At 51.2% G+C, this 14,505-nt stretch overlaps 1 protein-coding gene across 1 annotated transcript in view; it reads right to left on the bottom strand.

The window, feature by feature from the left end:
* The window catches only part of GRM4 (glutamate metabotropic receptor 4), a 266,804-nt gene that overhangs the window by 14,651 nt on the left and 237,648 nt on the right, over positions 1-14,505 (bottom strand). Inside the window, exon 10 of the mRNA XM_019514184.1 lies at positions 4,247-4,493. Within this exon, the coding sequence (XP_019369729.1) occupies positions 4,247-4,493 (247 nt within the window). The remainder of the gene's footprint in view (positions 1-4,246; positions 4,494-14,505) is intronic.

Below are 14,505 nucleotides of genomic sequence, written 5' to 3'. Positions count from 1 at the left end.
CAGGTCCCTTCCGACCCTAGAAACTATGAAACTATATCTTATAAGGCCCCTGTCACTTAGTTGCGAATGCATCTGTCCTCACAAACCCCTGCAAAGCAATGGTAGAAGCATAGAAATGATGCATGAAGAGGTTAGGTGACTTGACAAAATCGCACAGGAAATCTGTGGCGGGGCAAAGAAGTGAACCCAAGTCCCAGGCTAATGCCCTAACCAGCCCTTCTCTCTGCTGGATGCTGCACTGTAGGGAGAAAAAAAAGAATGAGATCACAGGGAGGGATAAAAGTACGAGAGACGAATGATTATGGGCTCCTATACACGTGCAAGGAGGCTGCTCCGACACGCTGTAATTACAGCACATTGGAGCAGACTGTTAATCAAGCCTGCTGGAGCATGATAATTACCATGCTCCAACAGACTCCGACATCATCGGAAAGGGCGTTCAATGAGCTTTAGTTCAAAGTGCCTCGTCACCATTTTTCAGCGTGGGTACGCCGATGCACGTGACGCTCTGGGCGCTTTTAATTAGCGCGGCTCTCGAAGCCACACTAATTAAAAGTACCCCTCCCCCCACGCCTCCTGGAGCACATCTATAAATGCCCTATGCATCTGCATAGCGCACAGCAAATGAGACTTAACTTGGTGGCGAGTTTTGGGAGCTATGGTAATATTTTAAAATGTATATTACCATATTTTCTCATCTACAGTATTCATGCTTTCCCAAAAAGTACCTACCAGAAACTGGGGTATAAGCAAGGAAATATGATAAGAACAGTTTCTGCTGCTTTAGCTTCTAGCAACTGAAGGCAACACCAAGTGCACGTGATTCACAAGGATCAGAACAATAAGCAAGTTCAGCTCCCTAGCTGCTGTTACTTAGTTATTTGCTACAAGGAAAGGGTTTTTTTTCGTCACGATTTTGCCTTTCAAAAACAAAGTGCTTATGGACATGTCGCATACAGGGAAATACAGTAACGCTATAAACCTATGAGCAATGCACAGCAGGTGAGACAGACAGCAAGTTGATGGAAAACACATGATATGGTGAGGTATGGGAAACAGACGGATATCAGAAACCACATACAATTCACAGCTTAGCTGGAAAGATAAATTTCTCAAGATCTCACCAATGAGTCCCAAACTTAAGATTTAGGAGAGTGTAAGGAAAACTAATCAATTCCTACTGTGTTTCTTGGATGCTGATCCTGCAAAGATTTAGGCACACACTTAACGATAAGCACATAAAGCCCCTGATTTCACACGTGTGCTTAAAGTTAAGCGCCTGCCTGAGTTTTTGCAGGTGGAAGGCTTTGCAGTCATTATCACAGCACATGGAAATGGCAATCCACAAGGGAGTGATGTACAAGGAGGAATTATTACAGAGCCCGGAGAGTCAGGCTTGGTGTTTCGACTGCTACATCGCCTCCCTTCTCCGCTTCGTGAAGTCGATTCACTCCGCCCACCCTGCAGAACTCCAGCACAAAGCCCACCAGGAACCTGTTACAATCTGAAATGCAGAGGGGTTAGTGCTGGATTCCCAGCCCTGGAAACTGGAACCACGCAAGGAGAACTCCTGTGACTGGGAGAGATTTTTAACTCAAAAAACTCAGGTTGGGGCTGACGGAAACACCGTGTGGATTTGTTTCAAATTCATCAAATCACTTTTGGTGAAAGAGAGCCTACAAAAAAAAAAAAAAAAACCAAGCAAACAAGAAGGAGAGACAGAGAGAAGCAGCAGCTAGGAAAAAATCAAAACATTTGGGTTGTTTTGATTCAAAATAACATCACTTTGACATTTACGGTGAATTTTCAAAGAAATAAAAAAACATTCAAGACCGAAATGGGTATTTCTTTGGCTTCCCAGCAATTACAACGGTTTTTTTTTTTTAAAGAGATTTTTGGGGAATTCAGGTGAACTGAAAAAAACCAGCTGCCTGCACAGGGCTTATAAATTATAACTACAACCTGGGCAGCCTGCAGGACAGGTTGACACTGCGTCACCAACGAGCCTCACTCCCCAGCTGGAAGAAACCCAGCTTTCAGTCCCTATGGCTCTCTCAGCAGTGGACATCTCTAAAAGAACAAAAGTGAAATGTGCACTTATATCCACAGTTGCCTTGCACTATGTAATCTGACCACCTATCACATTATTCATACACAAATCATTCATAAAAGCAATCTTCAACTCCCCAATGGGTGTTTCCAAAGAGGAGGGAGCTGGGCTGTCCTCAGTGGTGGCAGATGGCAGAACAAGGAGCAATGGGCTCAAGTTGCAGCAAGGGAAGTTTAGGTTGGATATTAGGATGAATTTTCTCACTAGGAGGGTAGTAAAACACTGGAACAGGCTCCCCAGAGAGGTGATGGGTTCTCCATCCTTGGAGATTTTTAAGACCCAGCTAGACAAAGCCTTGGCTGGGATGACCTAGTTGGGGGTGGTCCTGCTTTGAGCAGGGGTTGAATGAGATGATTTCCTGAGGTCCCTTCCAACCCTCATTTTTCTATGCTTCTATTTCCTGATTCTGTACCACAAACTGACCCCCTTTTACAGATAGGGAACTGAGGCAGACACAGGGCAAGGCACTGGTCCCAGGTCACAAAGACGCTATGGCAGAGGCAGGAATTGAATCCTGATTGACTTCTGCTCCCCTGCTCTTCCCCACTGGATGCCCACTTTCCTCCCAGAGTCAGGAAGGGAATCTCAGTCCTCAATCATTGCTCTAAGCCAGGAGTCCTGGCTCTGAACACACAGCCCCTGCTCTTACACACTTCTGCCCCAGAGCGAGGGATTGAGTCCAGGCAGTCTGGCTGCCCAATAAAACAACAACAACCTCAGCTGCGGGATTTTCCTTCCTCCGAGACCTTTATAGCTCAGTGTTTGTCACCTGGGTCCTGTGGGGATTTTAGGCCAAAAAAGTGCTTCCTGAAGCATTCAAAAACGCCAATCACATGTGCAGAGGGCAAGCAAACAAACAGTTGAATCCATGCGCAACAACTAAATGCCAGAACAGTTTTGCTAGATGGCTTTTCTACCAGCACAGCAGGCAGTACATGAAACTGTGGCTACCCGCACAGCCAGGCCAGGCAAGCCAGGAGGAAGGAGGAGAGACTATTAAAACCTGGATTATGTTTTCTAAGCAATACACCATTTCTCAGCAATCGAGTTGTCATTGTAGCCCAGCTCAGCCTCAGTTCCTGCACTTGGATGTTGGGGACATGGCCCCAGACTGAAACGACTGTCCCACGTCTGGCTGTGGGTGCCACCACCCTGGGCTCTGGGGGTCCACTTTGGGTTGGCTCTCATCTCTGTTGACCCAACTGCCTCCCTCAAGTCAAGGGGGTTTTTATTGACCAAGTAGCAGCTGGATTGGGCCCACAATCCCAGGTATCATGCCAGTCCCTTGGTCATTACACCTGGATTTCACTGGCCATCTGCTACAGGGCTTGCCACCCATCTCACTGAAGCCAAGGGCGCAATGCCCCATTGCCCACCATCCCTGGGCTAAAAGCAGGAGGTATCAGCCCACTTCTCAAGGCTCAGAGTCCTCCCATGGCCAACACTTCCTGCCGTGTTTCTGCTTCTTGAGCACTGAGCTGTCAGTCAGAGCAGTGGCCCCGAGGCAAAACCTAGGCATGTGGCTACCTTAAAGAGACTTCTGCTGACTGTAGAGATACCCAAGCTAGCTTGGGTACTGGTAGCAGTGTGGCCATGGCAGCATGGAGCTCACGGCTGGCTAATTTCCCTCTTGAACAGGGCATGCAGCACATCCCTAGCTCTCTGCCGGCACAGCTAGACTGGCACCAGCAAGTTAAGTGACTCCACTGCAGAAATACCTCAAGCCAGATTGCTGCCCACGGTGTCCATGCCAAGGCAGATACTCCCATCCCTCAGGACAACCTGAGCTCTTATTCACAGATGTTAGGGGCTGGAAGGCACCTTGCAGATCACTGGGCCCAGCCCCCCTACTCCAGGCAGGAAGACGACTGGGGTTAGGTGACCCCAGCAAGGTGACTGTCCAGTCTCCTCTTGAAAACCTCCAGGGTAGGCTCTTTTCATAGCTGCCCAAACCTCCATGGAGGAAGCAGCGTGGGGCATGTGCGGAGCTGGCTTGGTTCTGAGTAGCTGCAGGTGGCCCCGTGGCCCGTCTGTCTGGAAGGGGATGCTCTCTGGAGCTCCCCTTCCATGGCCCTGGTCCCTCAAGGTTTTTACCCCCCGCTGCTGAGGTGGGTCCGTGCAGGTGAGGGACATTACCTTGTGTTTCAAGATTTTCGCACAGTTCCGATTTGGCTTCTCCATTGGGGCGGAAACTTCCCTTCTGAGAGAACTTGTTGGACATGGTGGCTGCTGTCACCACCGCCTTGAGGCTGCGCTTGCGCTTTGGGACGTTCTGCTCAGGGTGGAAGAGGATGATGTACACCTTCGGCATGTAGAGCATGCCCAGGGAGACCGAGGCGCTCAGGCTCACAGAGATGGTCAGGGTCGTGGTCTGGATGTACATCTGGAAGACACAAGGAAACAAGCTCAGAGTTGCAATCCCCGGCTCATATGTGCACTCATCTGCCTTTGCCTGCTGCCTCTGGGCCCCGAAGAGGAACAGCTGGGAGTGAAGAGAAGAGAAGGGCGAGGGGGCATGTGGGACCCGTGAATGGAAATGAAAGGATGATGGATTGATAAGTGAGGGCTGGAAACATGGATGGATGAGCCGATGGGCGTGTGAAATATGCAGAAAGAGAAACTGGAGGGTAAATGAAAGAACAATGGAGTGGATACAAGGATTATAAATGTCTGTTTGCATGAATGGATACAGAAAATATGGGGTTTATAGATGGATGGTGAATAAAGGAAATAGACCAAGCAAAGAAGAATCCCTGCTGTCTGAAGTACCCTTGACCCTTACTCCATCCTGCTTTGGTGCATCTCCACACACCTCTACCGTGGCAGGTATTAGATCCAGTACAGGAAGCACCCCCAGCTCTGTCCCACCCCAACATGGTCCTGATGGGATCAGAACTGAGCTGGAACCAAAGTCGATACCTAGAAAGGAAAGGCCGTTACCAAATGAAACCCTCCGACTGCTGCAGAGCAGGCTGCCAGCCATTTTACCTTCTGCTGTGCATGTCTTAGTTATTTCATTTTCTGGATCTACTGCAAAGGGGCGGAGGGGTTAGCACTTGGGTGGCAATCTGAGATTCCATACAATTGGCCTCGGGCCCGCAGCGGGCTCTACCAGGGGGCGGGTAAGTATGATGCCATCGCCATAGGAATAACTATACCAGGATGGGACCAGCACCAAAGTCACTTCGCTGGTGGAGCCAGAATCATGTGGACATGGCTGCGGGGTGGGGGTCCTCCGGGTGCTGCTGCCACACAGATGGAGGTACTGGTGTCATTGCCCAGCAGGCTGGCGTGCCCAAGCCCGGATTTGCTGCACCAGGCGAGTGTGGAGGAGAAATCCCCGCTCCACGTGGCTGAGCTGCGAGTACGCAAGTGAACCAGCATGGGGGTGGATAATTGAGTTCAGCGAGCACCTGGCACTGAGTGGGAGATGGGAGCAAAATCAATGTGGGAAAGTTTGGGCAGGGAGATGCTCCACGTGCAGTGTAAAGTGCTGGAGGACACCTGGCCTCCTCCGTGGGGCCCATGTGGGAGCAAGCGGCCGATCCCTATGCACGGCATTGAGAAACCCACGCTCTAGCAACCGTTGCAGCAGGCAGGACTCCAGAGATCAGCCCCGTGCTGCTGAGAGGCTGTGTGACTGCTGGCAAGCCACTCCCCACTCCGCATCAGTGCTGCTCTCACCAGCAAACCCACCGAGATGTCAGCAGCACGCGCAGCATAGGGACAGCCTCAGAGCCTCTTGAGACAGAGTCCTCCTCTGCTCAGCCCTTCCCCTCCACTCTCTATGTACAGATGCCACCGGCATAAGGCGCTCAGCTATTGCCACAATGGCCGTGCCGCAGAGACGCAACCAGAGATGTGCGGAGCACACCCCACCCCTCTGCCCGACACGTGGGGACGCAGCCCCGTGTTCCCTTGACAGGTAATTCTCATTCCCCGGCTTGCTCCCCGGGCCGTTGGGATGTTAGTCACATATTACACACCGACGTAGCCTTTCTGCAGTCAAAACTAATTTCACGCTCACTGTCCAGGACTAACGGTGACAGATGTTTTGCAAAATGAAAGCCCATTAATCTGACTGTAAAATAATCCATTTTTCTACGGAAAGCACTTGGCAGGCACCTCCCGAGCTGGGAATATGTCAATCAGATGGCGACGCGCCGGCCCTCGCCCTATTGCAGCCAGGGGGAGGGGCCAGGCAGCCCTTCAGGACCCTTAATTAAGGGTCCCCCCCATGGTTCAGGTCCCCATCTGCCTTCCATATATCCCCCTCCCCACCCCCAACACTTAGTTGTCACCCCACCCCAGACCACAGATTCTGGGCTTGAAGCAGGCTCCAGGCTTTAGTTGGTCTTCCCCGGCTGGGCTCAGGCTCCCACTCTGTTGTGCACATTGCTAACCAGGATTTAGACCAGGCTCAGGGCAGCATCTGGCTCAGCTGCAGCAGGGGGCTGTTTTTTTGGTCAATCCTCCCATGGATTTTAGTACCGACACAAGGAGCAAGGGACAATGGCGCTTCAAGACCATGATCCCATTTGAAAAGAAGGGAAGGCTGGAGTGAGGGTGCTAATCTGGGACTCAGGCCTAGGGGATCTGGTGTTTGTTCTGCTGTAGACCATCCAGTATGATGCTGGGCACATCACTGTGACTCCCTGTGGCCATCATGGAGGTCCGCAAGTGAGAAGCCCTGGGTACACCTGTGCAGATAACCTCCCTCCTTGAGTTTTAACCAGTCACAGAGGCAATAAACTAGGAGCAGGGCAGAGATTGTCAGCTCTTTTCCAGCTGGGGCACATCCAGCCACCACTGGTTCACGCATTTCTGGTCACTGCTCTCACTCGCCCGTGACCAGATCTGCCGGGGGGAAGGCGGCTGGTGGCAAAGATGGAACAACCCAGGGACTTGGGCGCTGCGTAAGACTCAGACAGGCATTTGGGGCAAATGTTACAAAAGTGACCACTGATCAGAGCTATCTTGAAAGCCCAGCCCAAGGTACCTGGGGTCTATTTGCACTGCTTCCGAGCCTTCATGCCATCCTACCGAGTCAGATATTCTCCCCAGGCTTTTGTGATCCTAAAAATCCACCCTCAGGCCCATTCACCACACACCCGAGGTCCTCTCTCACCAGGCAACTGGTCCTACATCTCTTATCCCCAGGCGGGACACTGACCCCCTCTGCTTCAGTGCTCAACAGAGCCCACAGCCCCTTTTCCCAGCACGGTCCACACCTCCTATAATAGAGCAGGGGCTATTTCAGGCCAACACTGCTGACCTGCTGCAAGAGCCCTTCTTCCCAGCATAGCTTAGTGCTCTGCCCCACGGCGAGTGGAGAGCACTAAGCTTTGTCACACCTCTGTAAGGTCGAACACGTCAGCCCAATGCCAGGGGGGATCACGGAAGCACAGAGAAACCAAGGGCCTGACTTCAGAGGTGCTCAGTGTCTGGTGACTCCATTTATATCAAAAAGGCTTGCAGATGCCCAGCACCAGGAAAAATCAGGCCTAAGATGATAATGATCCCATTCTTGCAGCTCTTTGAATGAAGCTCAGCCTGAGAATCGGGAGTCATAGGCCTGGACCCAAAGCGAGGGAGGGCAGAACGCAGGAGTCCTGGTTCCCTGAGCTCTGCTCCAACCCTTTGATTTCTCTCTTCGTGGAAAAGAGCAGCTTGGCTGAGTGCATGCAGACTGAGTGTGGCAGCCTAAGGGAGACTGATCCCCCACTGAGCCACGCTACAGCTTGGCAGGGGTCAGTGGGAGGGACCCGCTGCTGGCACAAGGCTCCCAACATGCATCACTGAGGTCTGGACAGGCATGGCGTGGGGCAGACCATCAGCTCTCATTTCTTTTGGGAGCTCTCTCATCCATAACCAGCCCTGGGTGCCCAGTGGACGCATTTCAAAGTGGATTCACTCCACGTCCATCAGCAGATCAGCAGAGCTTCATTTCTGCTTCGCAGGTAGAGTCTCCCCCCACCCCGCATTGTGCTCCAGGAGCCAGAGCCCAGTAAACCTGCCACTCCACATTCAGGACAACACAGTTGCCTTTGCCAGACAGCTGCTGCTGTGACGGCAGTTGATTGCCTCGCACTCCTCACCAGCCCCAGCCCCTGCACAAGCACCAGGGTGGAGGCACAAACAGTTCCTGCCTGCACATCCACCCGCACCTGCGCTCTAGGCCCTGGGTGTTGGGTGAAGATGGGTAACACTGGAGGTTAGAATCAGGCAGGTCCTATACAAGCTCCCCCACAGCCCATTTCTGCTGATCCCCTGTGACCACAGTCCTGGGATGTCCTCCACACTGCTGTCAGTGAGCTCCTCAAGCCTGCTCCCAATGCTCATGGCCACTCCAGCCTTGAGCATCTGCACTACATACAGCTCTGCCAATGCACCTCCCCCTTGCTGCTCTAGTCCAGAGCAGAGCTGACTGCTGAGTTTCATCCTGGCTTTTGCAGACCATCTCCACTGGGGATTCAGCACAGACACATTCATTCCCTTCTGTTACCCAAAGCAGACCCAGCTTTCTGCTCCGAATTAACAGGGCAGACCCAGAAGCCATGAGGTCACCCCGCCCATGTAAGAAAAGGGAACGAGAAGTTTGGTCCCTCTGTCCAGACCCTAGCCCATTGAGACAGGGACCTCAGGGCTAGGTTGGAAGTTGTTGGACACCTGGAAAATGCTCCAGTTACCAATGAAACCTGTTGTTCGAACTCAGCAGCACGCAGCAGAGACCTGATCCAAAGCTCAGTGAGAGAAATGGCTCCCCTAATCTTTCAACAGGCTCTGGATCATGCTGAGTTAATGTAATAAAGGTCGGGCACAGAGGCTTACAAGGGCACCAAAGTTTAGGGGCAAAGAAAGGCCAACGCACAGCCTGGCAGGGGAGGTGAGCGGCATGCGCCGTGCATTCATAGATGCAACAGCTAAGCCGGGCGCTCAGAGGAGCAAGATATGCAAGTGATTTCCTGACACGGCAAGCAACGTCCACAGCCGCTGATGAATCCCTGTGAGCCCGGGTGATGCATGTGGTCCTCAGCTCCCCGTGCCACACACAAGCAGCCCCAACACAAACAAGGCGAGAAACGGGGTGGTACAAATTGCCAATCGTGTCGCATACAAAGGGGGACCCATGTCGAGATGATTGGAGCATTATCTCCACATGCCAGGCACACGTTGGGCTGCGAGTGGCAATTAATTCAACAGGCCAAGGGAGAGGAAAACAAAAAAGTGATTTGGCTTCACTAACGATAGGGGACATCGGGGATGATTCTGCTGCCAGTCAGAAGCTGGGAGGCTGGGCCATGCTGGTGGCTTTGAAGGGATGCTGGCAAGACAGATGCCATAAGCTTCCACCCCCAACTGCTGCAAATTGAGTATTCGCACTGTAGTCAAGGGGCTGGATCCCTGGCTGCTATAAGTTCATTTACATCAGCTGATGTTGCGACACAGCAGGCCTTGTTCCGGTTCCAGGCCTCCCCACAGTAAATCCAGGTCAATCCCCTTAAGACCAAAGACAATTTTTCCTATTTAAGTCCACCCAACCCCATCAACTCCACTTTCACTTACATCAGTGAAAGCAAAAGGAGGATCAGACCCAACGGATTTCTATCAGAGTAGTTGAGAGCAAAAATCTGTCCACTGGGAACAAATTCATCCTTGATGAAATTTCCCCTGGAGCTCAATGGCAAGGAATGCCAGGGATGAATGCAGTCCAAAATAATGCCCTTCCCCGTCCTCCTGATAACTCCTGGGGGTTACTAAAATGAAAGGACTTTAAAGCTCTAATTAAAGAATCACTTATGTTCGTGGCACGCTGCAGTGGTCATTGCCATTTGCAGTCCAAATCCCTCCACTCAGATTCTCGGGCAGCGTAAATCAGTGCAGCGCCATTGAGTCTTTCTCGCTCTCTGCTCGGGGTGACCAAGGCTGGCCACACTATTCCCAGGGAGGCCATGCAAAGGATTCTGCATCATGGCATGGCCAGGGTTATTTTCTCTCCCATCTCACCCATCAACTAGCACTTCATTTGCTTGGGTTCACCGCTACCAGGCCCGGGGCAGAGGTTTCCATTGTGCTATCCACAGCAATGCTCGAGTCCTTCCCCCAAGTGGTCATAGCTAAGTGTGCAAGTAGTTCAACCTCTACCCTCTGGTGCAGGTAACTTTGACACTGGCTCTGCTGAACATCCCCAGCTGTCACGTTGTCCATTCACAGCTTTGTTGTGCCCCTTTGAGGCTGCCTGCCTTGGCTAACCTCAATAACAGAGCGTCACCTCACGGCTCACCCCCTTTTCCACATCAAGGACAAAATACATTAACGCCGGACCTAACGAGGAACTTGGGGGCACTGCATAGTTAACCTTTTGCCAGGCTGCAAATGGACCATTTATTGCTACCCTTTGTTGCTGTCCCTTAGCCACGTCAGGACATTGTCTCTCACCCAGAGCCAACTTCACTTCCTTAATAGCTGCTTGGGTGGAATTTGCCAGAGATGTTTTTCAAAGTTAGTTCCCCCAGTTCTCTGTTATCCACTGCGGATGCAAGCAAAGGAATAAGGCCTGTTTCAATCCCAGGCTGCACGGTATAGTGCAGTGCCCTGCAGCTCAAGCACTGGAAGCAGCATGCCTGCATTAGCACTGTGCTCCTTCCAGGGTTAATATACCCCTGCTAGCTCGCTCAGGCTGAAAACAGATGGCAGGTTTATCCCGGGTCTGGCTGCCCCCAGTTTTGGCTTGCATCAGAACAGGTGCAGAACAGTCATTTATACATGCAGCCTGCATGGCAATTAATTTAAATTAGCCCCCGGTTGTCCTGGGGAAAAGTGTTATCTCCATACTACACGGGTACCTAAAGTGGAACAATGGGCTTATATGTCCGGAGGAGCCCAGAATAAAAGATGAATCCAATGTCTGTGCTTAGCCTCGGAGCTGCCTCATTCTCCGTCCACGCTGCTGCTCTGTGCTAGGAAACCATAGCTGTGGGGCCTTCCCCATCATGCCCAAGGCCCTGAAATGCACGTGGAAGCAAACAGAGGACAGGGCACCAGCAGGATGTGTCCCCAGTGACTCAGCCCCATCCTGAGAAGAGGTAGTGCTGCTGAATTTGGAGCAAGGCAGAGCCATTTTGGGCATTTGGGGCACTTTTCAAGGGCACCCCAGAGGACAAAGCTTTGCAAAAATCCAGCCTGAGTGGGAAATTGCAGTGAAATTAGTGAGGCTGTGGCAATGAAGCAATTGCACCACATGCCAGCGTTCCCACCTGGGAATCTAAGAGCAGCTCAAATCTCGCAGGACACTAAGACTGCCAGCCCTACTGGCTGCCAGTGCCAGCAGACAGGGCAGCCCATCCATACCAAGTCAGGAACCGGACCAGGGGGTCACAACAACCGCTGTCCCCTCCTTTATAGGATCCAGGCAGTTGGGGAAGGACTAGTCCCAGAGGGAATCTCAGCTCTGGAGAAGCAGCACATCTACGGGCTAGAGCAGGAGAGGCACTCAGGAGACCACAGCTCCATTGCCAGCTCTGCCCCTGGCTTATTGCACAGCCAATGAAAAGTTACTGCCCACCTGGCCTCAGTTTCCCCATCCATAAAATAGGGATGATGATACTGGCCAAACTGCTGTGGGGGGACTGAGGCTGAATGATTAATGAATGTTTGTCAAGCACTCTGACAACATGATTCACTAAACAGTATTGCCGCGCTCTCGCTCACATCTCAGAAGCGGGTATTTGACTGCAGGCCTAGACATTCCCCAGTTCAAATCCAGGTGTCCCCTTTCTCAGCTCTCTCACACCCACCCCACAGCATTGCGCCCATTCTGGAGAGCCATGTGCCGACAGCCGGAAGGACATCAAACAAAACCGATTACACTCAGCTCAGATAAGCGGTAAATGGTGCAGCTAGGATGTAAATGAAGCAGCAAAGAAGCCTCTAGTCATTTTCTTTGAACCTCTGCACCGCTAAGGCTGTCTACCCAAGGGTCTTAGACCCTCTTGCAAAGCTGGCAAACTGAGTGACCCAAAGTTAAGGGATACAACCAGGGCCACAGACCTATGTCAACCCTATCTTTGTGTGATGATGACACCATTCAGTGCTCCCAGCTTCCTAAAGTGGTCTGCCATGCCGGGATAGACCATCGTCCTCTGCAGGAACCACTTGCCTAGTGGACAGAGCTCTGGACTGGGACTCTAGAGACATGGGCTCTGTCTCCGACTTGATTACTGACCTGGTGGGTGGCTGGGTGCAAGTCACTTTGCCTGCCCGTGCTTCGGTTTGTGCAAAATTGGAATAATTGCTCAGGCTTCCTTTAACATGCTCTGAGATATGGCTGGAGAGAAATCATTGTGATAACCCATTCTGTTTAGGTTCTTATGCAGCCCTATCCCCATCCATTTGCCTCTGCCATCCCCACAGCTGCCCGTCCTTCTACCCTCTCTGTTTGTCTACATTTTGTCTCGAGGCCAGGGCTTAACTATACATATGCAAAACAAAGATCACTACTCCAAACAGCTTCAGTGTCTGGATCAACCCCCAAGTGAAATCACACTGCTCTCTCCTTGGTCAGTATTAGCCATCTGAAGGCCAGAAGGGGTCACAGTGATCATATAACCTGACTTCTTGCAAACACCAACCCTGGAACTCCCCTGAATAAATTCATTCAAACTAATTGAACAAGTGCTTTTAATAACCTGAATAAGGAATCACTGGTGATGGAGAATCCACCCCAGCCTAGGCAGCCTGTTCCAATAGCTAATTACCAGGCCCATTAAAATTTCTGAGCCTGTTTCCAGCCTGAATATGCCTCACTTTGACATACAGCCACACTTCTGCCTGCCAGACTGGCAAGGCCTCTATGATCACAGTTTGGATCCCGAGCTTTGTACTTCCAGCCTAAGATCAAAGTCACATCTTGTTCCATCTTTTTCCTAAGCTAAAGAGAAGGTGCTCCTGGAGTCTCTTCCCAGAAGGCCTGTTTTCCAGACTTTTGACCCTTCGTGTAGCTCCTTCATGAGATTTCTCCAATTTGCTAGCATCTTTGAAGAGGAAACACAAGAACTGCACACATTATTCCAGTAGTTGTTATGCCACAGGCAAACACAAAGGACAGCAAAACCTCCCGGCCCCAACTGGGTATTTCCCCGGTAGATATCCAAGGATCACATTAGTGCTTTTAGCCGCCCAATCATCCTGGGTGCTTGCATGCACCTGATTATCCATTGCCATTGTTCTCCTCTACCCCACTCTGCGGCACCATCTCCTCTTGTTTGCGCTCATCTTGGGCCTCACTCCCACCAACCTTTACTCATAAGAGCAGGTTTCTCTCCCTGCAGCAGCCTCCCTGGCTTCAGCAGCATCAGCTGTCATAGGGCACAAGTGGCATGATGGATGTTTCATATCCCTTGCCTGAAACAAAGCCAGTGGCTCTCAGGCCAGCTGGAAGCAGACAGGTGGCCACTTCACAAAAGCCACCATCATAATTGATGTTAACTGCCCTGCTTGCCAGCAATGAGCAAAGTATTCCTCCAACCTGGCATGGCATCCCTTCCAGATAAGAAGCAATGTGGGCTGGCATGGGGCAGTGTGGGGCATACTGCACTCTTGTTACATGGACAACTGCAAGTGCCATTAATCCACTTGCTATATACCAGTGCTAGCTCAACTTCAAAAACTGTCACGCAGTCAGCCGTTCCCAGAGTCAGCATTAATGTGCAGATGATTGCATGGGACTATGGGCAGTAATAGGTAAAGTACAAACATCTAAGTTCCTACTAGGCACCTAGCCTTGGCACATGGCCATCAGACCCCTTCTCCCATCACACCCTCTGCAGTCACCCATTCAGCACAGGGACCAGATTCAAAAGACAAGACCAAGCCACTCAAGACTCCTGCTCATGATTCACCATCACCAGCGGCTCTCGCTAAGCAAACAAGCAGTCGTTATCTATTCTCTTCCCTTTCTCTCGCTCTCTCTTCCTCCCTGTGAAAGCAAACATGATAAACAGAAGAATATACAATGACACCACAATTCGGCTTCTGCCTTATCAGCACAGGAAACCGTCTCTTTCGTTAGATCCTCTGTTATTGCTATTTCTGTAATCCTCTGGGATCTGCAGGGATAAGAGGCTCCTTAGAGAAAGGGCTTGGGGGACTTGTTATAAAAATAATGTGCCACCTCCATGAAAAGTTGTAGGCACAAGGTAAGGGGAAAAAAAACCATCAAACAGATCTTATCTGACTCCTCCCGGAGAAAACAATGAGCCGGGCTTGCTCATGCAGCTCAGATGGGACTTGGGCATAGACGTTCAGAGGAAACGTCTTGGGTGTGATTTCAGCCCTTGGCAGCAAAATTGTGTGTGTGTGTGTGTGTGTGTGTGTGTGTGTGTGTGTGTGTGTGT

This window comes from Gavialis gangeticus, unplaced genomic scaffold, assembly GCF_001723915.1.
Source record: "Gavialis gangeticus isolate Ggan-Ray unplaced genomic scaffold, GavGan_comp1, whole genome shotgun sequence".
NCBI lineage: Eukaryota > Metazoa > Chordata > Crocodylia > Gavialidae > Gavialis > Gavialis gangeticus.
This window is presented reverse-complemented; position numbering and strand designations above follow the sequence as displayed.